Genomic DNA, 15,754 nt, shown 5'->3' on the forward strand with positions numbered 1-15,754 from the left:
GGCTGTCTGCTCCAGTAACGATTATTATTATTGTGTGCATTGAGTTTATTCTGACTCACAGTGACGCTGTAGGACAGAGTAGAACCCACGGGGTTCATTGCTACAGTCATGTAAAAATATAAAGAACACATTTGCTAATTCAGTGATTCACAAGTGTATAATTCAGGTAAAACAGATGACATTCATCTTGTGCAGCATCACTGATATGGTATACTATGTTGCTGTTGTTAAGTCGGTTCCTACTCATAGTGACTCTGTGTAGGGTTTCCAAGGAGCAGCTGGTGAACTTGAACCACCGACCTTGCGGTTCAAACCGACCTTTCAGTTCAGTGCTTTATCCCACAGTGCCACACTGGGACTCCAAAGGTTTATAGTGGTGGTACTAAATAAAATTAAAAACAAAAACAAGCCCATTGCCATCAAATCAATTCTGATTCACAGCGACCTCAAATAGCCCTCCAGAAAATGTTGTGAAACCTTAACTCTTAACATTCTTTGTTGTTGAAGGTAGTCCATCTTGAGTCGTTTTCAAAGTCATATATTTAAAATTCTTGCCTTTTTTAACTATGAGAGTTATTATTAACTGAAGAAAGTTAAGTCTTCATTGGGGTACCTGTCTGGCCTTGAGTCATGGTTTTCTAATTCTACCTGTATTTTCCATTATTTCTTTGGATTTAAGTTTTCCTCTTACAAGAATCTTGTTTGTTATGACTCTTCTATTTGTTAGAAACTAAATTTGATACATTTATTACTAGCTTTCTGAAAAAACTGTAACTTTTTACTTTTATTTTTAATATAAAATACTAGTTTATAAGCTTTGATTGCTAAAATATTGCCTGGTTAGATTTCTGTTCATCACAGTAGAGCGAAAGCTGATACAGAAATGTATTTACATAAATGCAGTTTAGTCATGTTCTTACTGATAAGGCTTCCCAGAGCCTAGAACTTAACTTATCTACCAGGTCCTGACACTTGGTATTACTTTACTGCATTCCTGCTACTTAGATTAAAAGCAAAACTTTGTTGTTGTTTTTGTTGTTAGGTGCCATCGAGTCGGCACCGACTCATAGCGACCTTATGCATAACAGAACAAAACACTGCCCAGTCTTGTATCAACCTCACAGTTGTTGCTATGTGAAACTAGGTCTCTTTAAAAAAAATTTTTTTTCACAGCAGTTTAACTGTTTTTATATCTTATAAGAATAGAAGTTTATTTAAAGATAAATTTATTTTATTTTTTCAGATTTTATAGTAAGTTTGTAACATGGGTTAATCCATATGTGGTATTATTAAAATTTATTAACAGTATTGGGAAATATGAATAAATGTGTGAACATCACTTCAAATCCCAATACCCTATGATGACTATTACTATCCATTGACCACATTTATAGACATCATGTCTTTTTGTTTGCGTGCTATATATGAATGAATCTTTTTCGTTTTATTAAAATATTCACACCGAAGCACACGCATAACTACACTCACAAACCAAAAGACACCATGAGGAAAGGAGAGTGTTATGTTCCTTTTTTCTTTGCAGAGCAAGTTCCCAGTCCTCTATTAGTACAGCTTTGCCATCTCTTAATAATCAGTGATCTCAACTGTTAAATTGTTCTGTAGACGGAGTACTAGCTCAGAGCTAGCAAGGCTGCAGCCCAGAGCATAATAAAGCCCTGTGTAGTAAGGCATCACAAGACTGGTTTTTCATAAGGCTTTTGGAACCGCCCCCAGTTGCACCTTGTGCTATATTAGTCCTTCTCAGACAGGAAGAATTTTCTTTCGCTGGTGAAGCTGGTCTGGTTACCTTCGGGTAAGTGTGTGCAGTTCATCTAAACATATGAGTTTCTTGTGTTTAGCTTTATGAGTATGTGTTTGCTTGAGTATCCTGTTGAAATTTTAGGCATTTAAGAATACAAATTTAAGAAGTAAAAGTAGAATCCAGTATCGTGATAAAGGTTTTTTTTTAATGGTTTGCAGATAAATGAATGTATGAAACTTTGGAGTGCCTTAGGTCTTAGAAATGCACGATGATAGGATCTAATTTTCGGGGCTGCTTGTTTTTTATGCTGATGTTAACAAAAAGTAGAGTACCCTCAGAAATCTCTTTTCAAGAGGAGGGAAACACAAAAACCTGTGAGATCCAATTTTGTTGTTCATTCAGTTACTCAACTTTGCTGACAGCCACATGCTATCATAGGTTCCTAGGATTAAGACGTATTTATTATTGCTAGTGATGGAGATAATTAAATTTTATTTTGTGATTGTTAGTTTTACCCAGGATATCATAGAGTGGGATTATTTGAGTATTTTTCTGAATTGATTAAGATCAATTACTACCTCTTAAGATTTGTAACAAATTATATATTGAAAATTAATCTTCAAACATATATATTATAGTAAAAGCCTAGAGCGAGACTTGTGACTAAGTTAGATTTATATCATTGAGTTTGTCATATTTTATACAGGTTTTATTTTCTAGAAGTCCGGGAAATTAGATAATATAAACAGACCATTTCTTACAGCAGTTTGCTTGTTTTTTATTGGCAGCCTGTAACTAAGCCCCTCTGCCTCGGGATAGTCCTGGCCACTTTGCTGTTGTTCTAGGACAAACAAGGACAGAAGAATTCAAAGTGCCTTAAGGGTAATCTGTATGAATCATTCAAATCTTCATGTACCTTGGTTTCCTCCTTTTTGAAAAATACTGCTAGATGTTAGAGGCAGGGTAGAAAAAGCGCAGATAAGTAAATTCTGAAGTTTTTACAGGTCTGAAATTCTGTATTTTTCTAAGTATCATCCATAAACTTCTGACTGCAAAGCCAATTTAAGAAAATTTGAAATCTGTTTTTCTTCCTTCCTGGTCTTCCCCTAGCATTGTTTGCTACTGAGTTTCATTTTTGTTTTATGTCTGTTATCAAGAAAGTTTCACTTTCTCGTGTTCTATCCCCCCGACCGCACTCTGTGTGCCCCCCCACACACACACACTGCTGTTGTTTAAATGCCTGAAGAAGCTGATTTAAAACCTTTTTGAAATAACCTTTAACCTTTTAGTTCGATTTTCAATGTGTGGGAGTGTAACTTCTCTATCTTCCTTCCCTAATCATTTTATAGTAACATTTTTTAAAAATCTAAGACTTAGTTCAAGTATTATAGTTGTTGGAAAAGTACGCATGTAAACCATTAGTACTGTGGTTGATACCTTGTTCACATTATAGTAGTAGTACATGGCTTATTTTTCTGTATAAATAGTAAATAGCTTGCTATTAAAGATACCATGACCTTCTGTAGTAGAACACAGTATAAATGTTTCTACAAGTATCATAATTAAGGCAGTCACAACTTTTTAAGATATACTATGAATTTAATCTTTTTCCTTCCTACTTTCCTAAGACAAAATCAATTAAGTCTTTAAAAGTGTTTAGTTTACATTCAGATACTTTAAAATTTATTGTAAAGCAAATGAAGTTTTCATGTAGACATACAAATTTTCATTAATAAATTTGTAAACCATGTTTTCAAAGTAGAGTTACTCATCTTGAAATGATAGCCAAAGCTTTCTTTTATCAAGGTTGCGCTATTTAAATGAAGTTCATCTTACCTCCTGCATCCTCTTTAGCCTTCTCCTACATAGTCCTTGTAATGAACAGTTAATAGTTGAGATCTTAACCTTATCCCAAGCACACAAAGTATTTGTTTTCCTGTATCAGAGACAGAATAGTCCACACTTAAAGATTCCACAGATGTAAAACTTCCTTCGAAGAGAGTTCATAGTTCAAGGGTAGTGTTTTCTGGTTTGGAACACTCCCTTTACACGAGATGTGTTTTCTTCCAACAACCCTTCTCTTGAAGCCTCTGCAACACATGACTTGGCAGAGCAAGCCAGAACTTTATATACCAAGTTTAGGTTTACAAGTGTGTTGGTTTAAAAATACCGTGCCCTAATTTTCAATGTCTTCTTAAATGTAGTGCCAGAATGCTGACATTCATGTCTTACTGTTGCCACATTTATAATGATGTACACCTCGAAGTGATTTTTGTATAAGGGCTATAGTATCACTTTGGTGGTGATTATCTCTCAACACAGATAAATTCCGAACAGATTGCCACTGGGGAATGAGAAGAATGAAAGACCTTTGGTAAAAAAAAAAAAAAATGTGTGCTATTCAGGAGCTATTAGGTTTATTTCTCAAAAATAATAAACTAAAGTTGACCCTTATCAAACTTATAGATTTTTTTGTCTTTGCTTCTTGTTTAAATAAAATTAGAAGAGACCATGTACAGGAATAATCTTTAACCTTACCAGCACTGGCTTGCTCCCCATACCCCTTTTTCAACTATTGCTCAAAAGAGAACCATATTTAGGGAGGAAAGAGATTCTGCTGCTACAATAAATGTAACACAAAGATCTTAGAATCCCAGCTATAAAATCTACTTATTGCTGCTTTAATTATCTTTTCCTTTAAGCTTTTCAAATGTTTCACAGATCATGCAGTATTTTTATAAACTCTACTCTACTTGTCCAAATTTTTCTTTCTCTTTTTCAAGCTAATAAATTGGTTGCATTTAGTAACATCTGAGAAATCTAGTCTCCTTTTCAGATATTAAACATCAGAGAAACTCCATAAGCATTTTATATTATGTTTTGGTTTCTATAAAAGAAGAAACAGTCTTGCAAGCAGCTTTTATGCTGTCTTCTTTGTTAAAGACAGATGACTATAACAGAAAGAAATTTCAAGTAAAGTCCTGGTGTGGCACTGTAGGATAAACACTCGCCTGCTAACCACAAGATCAGTGGTTCAAACACATCAGCCACCCCTCAGAAATGTTAACTTAACTATACTAATCTTAACTAAAGGCTACTCAATTGCCATTATCATTTCATTGGGTGGGGTGATGGTCAAATGAGGTAAATAAAAGTGTAGATAGACAGTACTTTTGCAGATACCACATTACTTTTCAGATGTGAAAATTTGAAGTCTTATGTCACTATTTGGAAACAATATGCTGTAGAATAAGCACTGGGCTGCTCAATGCCAGGTCAGTAGTGCAAGCCTATCAGCTGTTGTACTGAAGAAAGATATGACTTGTCTGCTGCTGTAAAATTTTATAGCCTCAGAAACCCTATACAAGGTCACTGTGAGTCCGAATTGACTTGATGGGAATAAGTGAGTGAGTGATGCGTGTTCAAGTCTAAGATGCCATCAGTTATAAAACCATCCAAATTTTTCATAAGGCAGTTTCATAGACTTTAAAATAGAGGCGTTAACCTGGATTTTAGAATCTGTTGTAGATCTAATGTCTAACTTTTATAACTTGAATTTAAGGAAAGAAGAAAAAAAATATTGTTTCTCTTCAAGTAAATTGAATTTATTAAATAATTTAAAAATAAATTATTTTTAAAATAATGCTTTCATTATAAAATTTTACTTTCTTAGAATACATTGCAAGGTAAAATCATATGAGATAAAATTAAATAAGTCATTCTCCAGGAGAGCAAAATCTAGAATAATGATTAGGATATTTTACAAATTATTTCTTTTGGTTTACCAATGCATATGAATAAACTTTACCTAGCCCCTCTCCCCGCCAAGATTCATTGGTCAGACACTGTCACATTCTTGGAGTCCTGGTGCAGCCCTACAGGATAAGCACTTGGCTGCTAACTATAGGATCAGCAGTGCAGGTCTACCAGCCATCCCTTGGAAATCCTATACAGGGTAGCTATGAGTCAGAATGGACTCTGGCTCTTAACAACAACAACAACATAACATACTTACTGGAGTCCTGCTATGTCGCTGTAGGATAAGCACTGGACCACAAGATCAGTTTGAACTACTGGGTCGGCAGTTCAAAGTCACCAGCCACTTCTTGGAAACCCTGCACAGGGTTGCTGTGATTTGCAGCTGACTCGATGGCAATTCACAACAGCAATATTGTATGCTGGTCATTCTGGAAGACTCAGACATAACTCAGATCTTAGTCACATCATTTCATAAATTTACAGATTATAACAGAAGAAGTTTTAAGGAAATATTGAACTTTTGTATATTTTTGCTTCCTTACTTTGCTTAATTTATATTGATTTTTATAGTAGTAATATCTTAATTTCTCCCACAAATTTCATTCTTACATGTAGACAAAAAGCTGATAAAGCATTTCCTTAGAAATATGTACTTTATTGTAACTCTTTACCTACCTATTCTTAACACCATACAATTTTATTATAGAAGACTTCCAATTCTCTATACAAAATTTTTTTACCCAAAATTGTCAAGACTAAAACCTTTGATGAATTTATTAGGAAAGAAAAACAAAGATGCCTGTAATAATTTGGAATTTTGTTGTTAAGTGCCACCGAGTCGATTCTGACCCATAGCGGCCCTATATAGGGTTTCTGAAAGCAGCTGGTGAGCTTGAACCACCAACCTTGTTGCTTAAACCAACTTTGCAGTCCAGTGCACATTTAAATCATAACAAACTGCCACCTTAGTATGCCGTTAGCATACATCAATAGCCTGAAATATATGAACATCACATATGCCTTTTTTTTCCCCCCTCTTTTGCTGTGACATCACCTGGAAAAATCTAGAAGATTGGATAACCAAGAAAAATGACTAATCAAGAGTCTGCTGTACTTTTGAAAATGGTGGGTATTTAAAATATTTCCAGTTGCATTTCTTCATCGTGACTCTTCACCACTTTTATCTGTCTCTAATCAGATCATTAATTATGGGGCTTTAACTTGACTCAGATCTTTCTTCACAGTATCTGATACACTATAGAACCCAAAGTATTTGTTAAATTGAATTTCAATTTATCTTTGTTTTTGTTGTTGTTAGTAATACTATGTGCAATATGAAATTCTCACCATGTGAAGTGGTTGCCGTATTCCTTTTCATGTTAATTTTTCTTTGCTCAGCAGCAGCACACTGAAGCTATACAATGTAAGAGTTTTTAGCTTAGGCCTCTGAATCAAAGTGACAGAGATTCACATAAAAAGGAAAAATTATTTCTTATAGGACAGCAATTATATGTAGACCTTCCATTATAGACACTAGGGAAAATATAAGCTTAGAAGTCATAATGGCTTCAAATCTCAACTCAGTCTTTAATATCTGTGATACCCTTGAACAAAGGCAAAATAATCTTGAATGGGAAAGATATGGTTATGAAACCAACAACCTAATGTTTTAATTCATATCTAATGAAAAGTAGGTAAAGTTTTTAATCGCACATAGTAAGCACTCAGTAAATGTTAATCTCCTGAGAATTAAGTTATTGTAGACTGTGTCATTAGAGGGGTGCAGACCACACTTTCTTATACTGTCAGAGGGGGTGACACCCAAATGACCACAGGGTCCATGCACAATGGCGGCAGCCAGGCTGATGCTATAGTAGGAGGGGCGACCTAACACTGTGGTGGTACTAGGGTTGGTCACCCACCACTCCGGGAGCAGGCTGGTGAGCTGCAGCACCCACTGTTGGGCTAAAAAGAGGGTGTCCACTTTGGCCAATGAGAGAGGGGAGGAGCTGGGAGGAGCGCTGCCCGCCAACCTGTCCACATAGGGGAGGGGGTGACACCATGACTCGCCATACTGGGTAAAGCCAATCCTAGTGTTGCCAGTGTTGTTATATATTAAGTTAGTGTTTTAACTAACTTAATTTATTTGTACATGTGGGGACAAAAACCCATTTTCTACATTTTGGTGACAAAATCTTAAACATCACAATTTTCCCCCCTCTCTAAAGAGGACTACTGCTAAAAAATCTTATACTGTATAGCCTCAGTGTGCTGCTGCTGAGCAAAGAAAAATTAACATGAAAAGGAATAGGACAACCACTTCACATGGTGAGAATTTCATATTGCACATAGTATTACTAACAAAAAAACAAAAATAAAGAGCGCATTCTTATTTTCTTTGTATAATTTTTCTTCTCTCTCGTCTTTTTATTTTTTCATCCTTTATCTCCCCCCCCTTTACTCACACTTCTATAGTTCTCTCTTTTTCTTGTTTGAACTTATAAACCAGAACATGACTTAGCAGCCAAACAGCTTTGTAGTACAATTAATAAATCTGTAAGGAATTAATTTTCTTGTTCATCATAACGTTCCTCAAGTAGAGCATGGTTGGAGGTAAAAGCTAATTCAAAGTGCTGTGCAGTCATCAGTTTAATTATCACTGTTAGATTGGAGCATATGGAATTGCCATATGTAAATATACGTAAATATACTCCAGTATCAGCAGTTTCATATGGTACATATGACATGATCTCTGCATCCATTGTATGATTACCCTTTGATTCTTCGCATTGATTCTCTGATATGTAGAATTAAGCCAGCCTAAAATTTATTTTTTGTTTTCATTGATTTTTTTGTTTTTTAACCAAAATGAGTAATAGGTGTAGGTATTTTCTACTATAGAAACAATGTAATGTAATGATACTCTTTATGTAATTTGTTGGCACCCAAGTACCAGAACCCTCTGCCTAGTGTATGTCTCTTGAGAAGCAAATGCCAATGTCGTCAACCTATAGTTTTTCACACTACAGAAGGGAAATAAGCCAAGATTGATTTTCTTTTCTTTTTACTATCATTGCATTCATTTAGATAAATTTTATCTAAATAAAAACATTTTTTAAAAGGTTTGCTTTTTTAAATTGTTGATACTTTATTTTTAGATGGACTTTTCTTTAGGATGTTTTTCTTAATTTCCATGATCTGGCTTTAAATCTCTCCATGTAAACTTTTTACATGCACACTCCTTTCTCTGTATTCCAGACAAATAGCTATTGATTTATCTTTTTGCCACATTGTCCCTTCCTGTCATTTCTTCTCCCCAATCTTACCCTGTCCAAACCTTGCTTTCCCTTCAAAGCCTAGCTCAGTTGACTCTTTTTCCTTGGGCCCTAGCAAAAATGATCAGAGGAACTAAGTTCCCCTTGTATTTTACTGGGACATTCTGGGAAGTGTATGAATTACTTGGGTTCTTCTATGAGGGGGCTTCAAGAAGTTCATGGAAAAATTCCATTATCTTCTAATTCCATTTTTCTAAGAACTTTTTGAACCCCTTGGTACTATAATCCATGTTAGAGAATATGTATCTTGAGGGTCAGATGTGTATTTTATAAAGACTACTGTATGCCTGACAAGAGTTATTTGATGCAGTGCCTTACACTTAACACATATCTGGTGAATAAATGAAAGAATCTGGACTACACTGCCTTAATGTGGAGACAGGACAAGGAAGTGGGGGGGAGGTGACAACCATTAAAACTTAGGAATACATAATGTTACAAATAAACCATACAGTTATCTATGTATGTGAGTAAATGTGCCAGCCTGAATAGGTAACTTGAAGTTTATCTTTCTTATGTAGTTCCATCATGTTCATCCTGATGTGGCAGTGCCAACTCTTTGTACCAATGCAGTAGTGAGGTCTTTTGCTGGTACCAAATAAAAAAGCCAAGAGGAGTATTCTGACCAAGATTCTTAGGTCATTTAAATTAATTTTTATGCAGGGTTTTAGAAAAACATCTATAAACATTATTGGACTAATACTAAGGCAAATAAGACTGATGAGCTTTGAAATTGAGCTCATATATAAATTATAGATATATATGGAGTATATGAAGAAGAACATGGCATCAGGATTAGAGGTATACTCATTAACAACCTGCTACATGCAGACAATACAACCTTGTTTGCTGAAAGCAAAGAGGACTTAAAATACTTACTGATGAAGATCAAAGACCATGGCATTCGGTATGGTTTGCACCTAAATGTAAAGAAAACAAAATCCTTATCACTGAACCAATAAATAACATAAAAATAAATGGGCAAAAGATTGAAGTGGTCAAAGACTTCATTTTGCTCAGATCAACCATCAACACTCATGGAAGAAACAATCAAGAAATCAAAGGAGGTATTGTATTGGGCAAATCTGCTACACAAGACCTCTTTAAGGTGTTCAAGAGCAAAGATGTTATTTTGAGGACTAAGGTACACCTGACCCAAACCATGCTATTTTCAATAACCTTATTTATATTCAAGTGAAAGTTGGACAGTGAATAAAGAAGATGGTAAAAGAATTGATGCATTTGAGTTATAGCGTTGGAAGTACCAAGGACTGCTAAAAGAACAAACAAATCAGTGTTGGAAGTACAGCAGAATGTTTTTTAGAAGCCAGAATGACCAGACTTTCTCTCTCATACTTCGAACATATTATCAGGAAGGACCAGTCCCTGAAGAAGAACATCATGCTTTGTAAAGTGGAGTTTTGGAAACAGAGAGGAAACCCCCAATGAAATGGATTGGCACAGTGGCAGCAGCAATGGGCTGAAGCATAGCAACGATTGTGACATTGGTACAGGACCAGGCAGTGTTTTGTTCTATTTTGCCTAGGGTCACTATGAGTTGGTACCAACTCAATGGCACATAGCAACAACAATACATTCAAAGTACAAGTACTTTTTTTTGTCTTTGGTGAAAATATCTGTACATTGTGAATTGTTCTAACCCTTCATTTATTTTGTAGTTTTAGTTTAAGAATAATAAATAATAGCGTTGTTGTTGTTAAGTGAACCTTGCAGTTGAAACCGACTTTGCAGCCCAGCACATTAACCCACAGCACCACCCCAGGACTCTAGTATGACTAGAATGCATTGTGTGTTACCTTTCATTTTGTAATCCAATTTTTATACTTTATTTTAAAATCATATTTAAATAGAATTAAACTTTGAACTTGTAGTAATCTCACCCTGAGATTTAGAATGATTACTGTTGGGTTGGTGATACTCAGGCCAAACCCAGAAATCTGATGACATCCCTTGAAGATACTCATTATGAGCCCTACGTTTCCACAAGAGACTATCAAATAATCTAAAATTGCTGTAGAATTATCAGTAGAACAGGGTAACTGTGAAGTCAATTTTTTTAGACATTGTTGGTTTTAAAATATGGAAGTAGATTAATAATTAGGCATTTGTTTTTTCTGTACAAGTACAATGTGTCAATGATCAGTCAAAATAAATGTATTTTAGGATGTTCTTAATTATATTTAGTGCTGATTCAGATTCGGCTTCATTCAACCAAGAAACCCTGATTCTTTTTGGAAGCACTTTGTTCCTTCGCAGCATTTTGCATTGTTGTTTTTAAGGGCCATCCAGTTGGTTCCAACTCATAGCGACTTTGTATAGGGCTTGAGAGGCTTTCAACCTCCTGTTTCTCCTGTGGAGCGGACCCTGTGGTTCCAAATCCTCTGCTTATCATAGGAAGGCACAGCGCTCTTATATTTTGCATTACAGTCTTAGTATAAAATGAATTCCTTTCTTTTATCACAAATTATAGAAGTTTGGGCCTCTTGTTTATTCATAAAATTGTATTATAATCAAACTTAAAACATCTTCAGAGAGTTAAACATAATTTGCCCTTCAAATTAGAAGTATCGTAATTTTATGTACCATCACACAGATAGATGTATTTTTGTCCAGGAGCAGTTAAAGAAGGGATTTGGGGGATTAATGAAAGCATGATGGTTAGTAAAGGGCATGTTCCTACTGTGTGCTGCTTAATTCTCTGACACATTTCATACGGTATCCTCTTATGTGATTTCTCAGGCTACAGTCTAAAATATTTGAATAAAAGGCTCAACAACTCAAGTTCCCGAGACTAATTTCTCCTAAATCTCTGTGGCTTTATATCTGTATTGTGTAAGGGAGAGTGTAGCATATTATGTGGCATATCCGAGGCAGGAATAATATAATTTTTTCAAAATCTACATTCCTGCTTTCTTGGATTCCTCTAATTTCATCATTTTTATTTCACTCTAGTGGGTATTCATGTGGGTGTTCAGAGCTCAGTTACCTGAAAATGAATGGTTGTATGTTATGCTGTACAGCAACAGGGATGTCTCTCAGGTCCCAGTAATTGACAAAAACCCAATCTAATAGTTGTTGGTTTAGCAAAAACCAGTGTACTTTGAAATCACCTTATGCTTTTCTGAAACATGAGGATCTGATTTGCTTGGGGGGAGGGGAGGGACTGTGCCTAGAATGGACACACTGAAGTAAAATGCTTAATGTTCTCCATAAAAATATAGTCATCAGTGTATGCCTCCATTACTTTCAACAAGTAATAATACATTAGTCATTGAATCAAGCATAAGCTGATTACTATGCATTTGTCATAGGAAGCAATCATGTAGTATTTGTTTACTTTCTCTTCAGAAGTACTTTTTAATAAATTATAGATACAAGCTGAATCTTAAGTAGAAAGGCTTTGTAGGAAATCACTTTATCCCAAAGTTCAAATACTAGTCTCCACTCAATTCTGGGGTTTTATTTTGACTAATGAAGTCTGTTTAAAACATTTTTTATAACTACATATGTAATAGCTTGAATTTTACACAGACAGATGCAAAAGTATACACCAGAATAAGATTTAAACTACATGTGTACTTGTATATGTAATCACAGAAGTAAGACTAATGGGAAATAAACTATTAATTTTTTTTTTTTTGGAAGTAGGTCTCTAGGTGACTTTATATTTTCTTTTTGCTATCTTTTAAGTGATTTTGTGTTACCATGCATTATTTTTATAATTTGAAAAAAACTATACTTTCTGATAAGGTAAATGAATTAATAAATGTGGTTCTTATTCTAGATACAATTTATGAATGTACTTGAAACAGTTTTTAGTTTGTAAGTGGTAATTTAATGAACTGTATTTAAACAGTAAAAGCTGCTACGTGGTTGTCAGAGAAATCTGAGGAAAAAGGAACTAAAAGTTGTTAAATTCCTTTTATTTTTAGATGCCAGAATTCCAAAAAAGTTCTGTTCGCATCAAGAACCCAACAAGAGTAGAAGAAATTATCTGTGGTCTTATCAAAGGAGGAGCTGCCAAACTCCAGGTGTGTAATTGTCAAGAAAACTTTTATTATTAATGTTTAAAGTTTATTCATGCCATATTGTGCTAAAATCTGAGTAAAGTTTAGGTAAATCAGCTTTTCCTATCCTTCAGGAACCTAAAATCTAAAAGATTATATCTAGAGTTGTCTGATACATATAAAATACTCCAATGGAAACACAAAAACGAAAAGCCTTAAATACTATATGATTGTACTTCTATGAAATATCTACAATAGACAAGTATATCTCTAGAGACTAAAGTATATTAGTGGTTACCAGGAGCAGGAGAGAGGGGAAGGGGAAACCACTCCTTGGGGTCACTGAGTTTCTGGTAATGTTGGTCAAGTACTTTGGAAAATCCATAGTGATGATAGTTGTCCAGGATCACTGTCTGTGTCAGTTACAGTTACGGTACCTATAACAAGTTTTAAATGGGCAAATGCTTTCTTATGTATGTATATACAAGGGAGCTTCAAAAATTCATGGGAAAAAGCCTTTATGTAACATTTTTCCATAAACTTTCTAAAGCTCTCTTGTGGATGTGTGCATTTGTATATATTTTATATGTATGTGTATATATGTTGTTAAGTACCGTGGAGTTGATTCCGACTCATAGTGACCCTGCACAGGGTTTCCGAGGCTGTAAATCTTGACGGGAGCAGAAAGCCTCATCTTTCTCCCATGGAACAGCTGGTAGTTTCAAACTGCCGACCTTGAAGTTTGCAGCCCGATTTGTAACCATAGCGCTACCAGAGCTCCTTGTGTGTGTGTATATATATGCATATGTAAATATTTAAGGAATCCTGGTGTGGCGCTCTGGGTTGATGTGCTGGACTGCAAAGTCGCTTTGAATTGCAAGGTCGGCGATTCAAGCTCACCAGCTGCTCCTTGGAAACCCTATACAGGGTCTCTATGGGAGGGAATCGACTCGATAGCACTTAACAAGAACATATATATTTAAACCATAATGTTGTTGTTAAGTGCCAGCGAGTCAGTTCCGGATCCATAGAAACCCTATATAGGGTTTCCAAGGAGCATGAACCACCGATCTTTCAGCTCAAACCGGCTTTGCAGTCCAGCGCACTAACCCACAGCGCCACACCAAGACTCCATAATAGAACAATTTAAAAAATTAGTGACTTGAAATAATGTTATTCTTTAGACTTTCAAGTGAAAAATTACTGTTATTTTAAGAGTATTAGAAAGCATATACCCTTAAGTTGCACTTCTATTGGTGGTGGTTATGTACCATGTCGGTTTCAACTCATAGCGACCCTGTACAGGGTTTCCGAGGCTGTAAATCTTTATGGGAGCAGAAAGCCTCATCTTTCTCCCGATGAACAGCTGGTAGTTTGGAACTGCTGACCCTGAGGATAGCAGCCCAATTTGTAACCTCTACGCTACCAGAGCTCTTTAATTATTATTAGAGGATAACTGATTTTTTTTTCCCTTGGTTTTAAATGCTTTATTCTTACAATTACTGTCAAAATTAATACAAAACGGTAAGCATGCTCAGTCTTTCCCTCTCAGCTACAATATTAAGGGTTTGTTTACGACATCACTTTTGACAAATATACCTTAGCTGCATCCACAGGAGTGAGATATAGACAAAAGCCACCATTATAAACATAATTTACCGGGAAATCAACCAGTCCTACCTGGCTTCTGGCGCTGTGGGTTAACACGCTGGACTGCAAAATTCGGTTTGAACCCCAAGGTCGGTGGTTCAAGCTCACCAGCCGCTCCTCGGACACACAGGTTGGCTATGGGTTGGCACTGACTCGATGGCACTTCAGGAGCTTGTGGCTTGTGGCGCGCAGTTCAGGGCGGCGAGGGCAATGCGCTCTGGACCACGCCCCGCCTGTCGGGCTGAGGGATGGGACCTTGGCGAGTCTCAGTGGCCGCAGCCTTCATTGGTCCCGGCCGAGAGGAAGGGTGTGCTGGGCAGGCCCATCAAGTCCTGCGTGAGCTGCTTAGCTTCTGCTGCACCTCCCGGTTGCGCAATGGCTTTGTCGAGGCTCTTGGCGCCATTGCCTGTACTTTGAGCAGCCGCAGTCTGGACCCCTCGGGCCTGTACAGGTTGCACGGAGGTGACCAGGCTCATGACGGTTTGCGCGCCTGCAGCTTCCTGCCGGGCAACAGCGAGTCAGCTGCGTCGCCGCCCGCCATGTTGCCATGTGGTTACGGGTGAAGAGGTCTGCGAAGAGCTAGTCGTGGCACAGCTCTGTTGTGGGCATGGCAGCCATGGAGTCGGTGTTGGAGCTGAAGTCGATGGCACTTTAGTTGTGCTCATAAATGGGGAATGCGGCAGCGCCTAACTCTTCTAGGCCTCAGGGCTCAGCAACATGGCCCAGCTTGCCAGAGCGGCCTACCTCGTCTAGAATGCTGCGGGCCCCGCAGGCCAGGGCGTGCCGTGTTCTTGGCCGCATGAGGCCCAGCCCTGCTGTGTGTGAGGCCGCGGGTGTCAGTTCAGAATCAATGATTTTTTGTGTGTTTTAATGTTTTACTGTGAATTATGTGATAGTTTACATGGGAGAACATTAGTTTTACATTCATACTACCTTATATCCATTCATTGCCATGGTTATAATCCCCTCCATGCGTCATCAACCAACCAAAGGGTAAACCCTGCAAGCCTGCCCCCCAGACCGTCAGCACATAGCCCCTCTTGCTCTCTGGGTCTAGAGTCCCCAGCTGCTCCATCGCGCCACGTCATCATCTCTGCCTCCATCTCAGGCATCACTGCTTCTCTGGGTAGGGTCCCACTCTCTACTCTTCTCCCTTGATGGGTCCAGGGATCTCCACTACTAGACTGCAAAGTCAATCACGCCCCTCCTTGCTACAAAAC

General features: G+C 37.0%; 1 protein-coding gene across 1 annotated transcript in view; it reads left to right on the top strand.

The window, feature by feature from the left end:
• Positions 1–15,754, top strand: part of NT5C3A (5'-nucleotidase, cytosolic IIIA) — an 80,668-nt gene that overhangs the window by 47,755 nt on the left and 17,159 nt on the right. The window contains exon 2 of the mRNA XM_006832144.1: positions 12,810–12,908. Coding sequence (XP_006832207.1) covers positions 12,810–12,908 — 99 coding nt within the window. The remainder of the gene's footprint in view (positions 1–12,809; positions 12,909–15,754) is intronic.

The sequence above is a fragment of the Chrysochloris asiatica genome, unplaced genomic scaffold (assembly GCF_000296735.1).
Source record: "Chrysochloris asiatica unplaced genomic scaffold, ChrAsi1.0 scaffold00006, whole genome shotgun sequence".
Classification (NCBI taxonomy): domain Eukaryota; kingdom Metazoa; phylum Chordata; class Mammalia; order Afrosoricida; family Chrysochloridae; genus Chrysochloris; species Chrysochloris asiatica.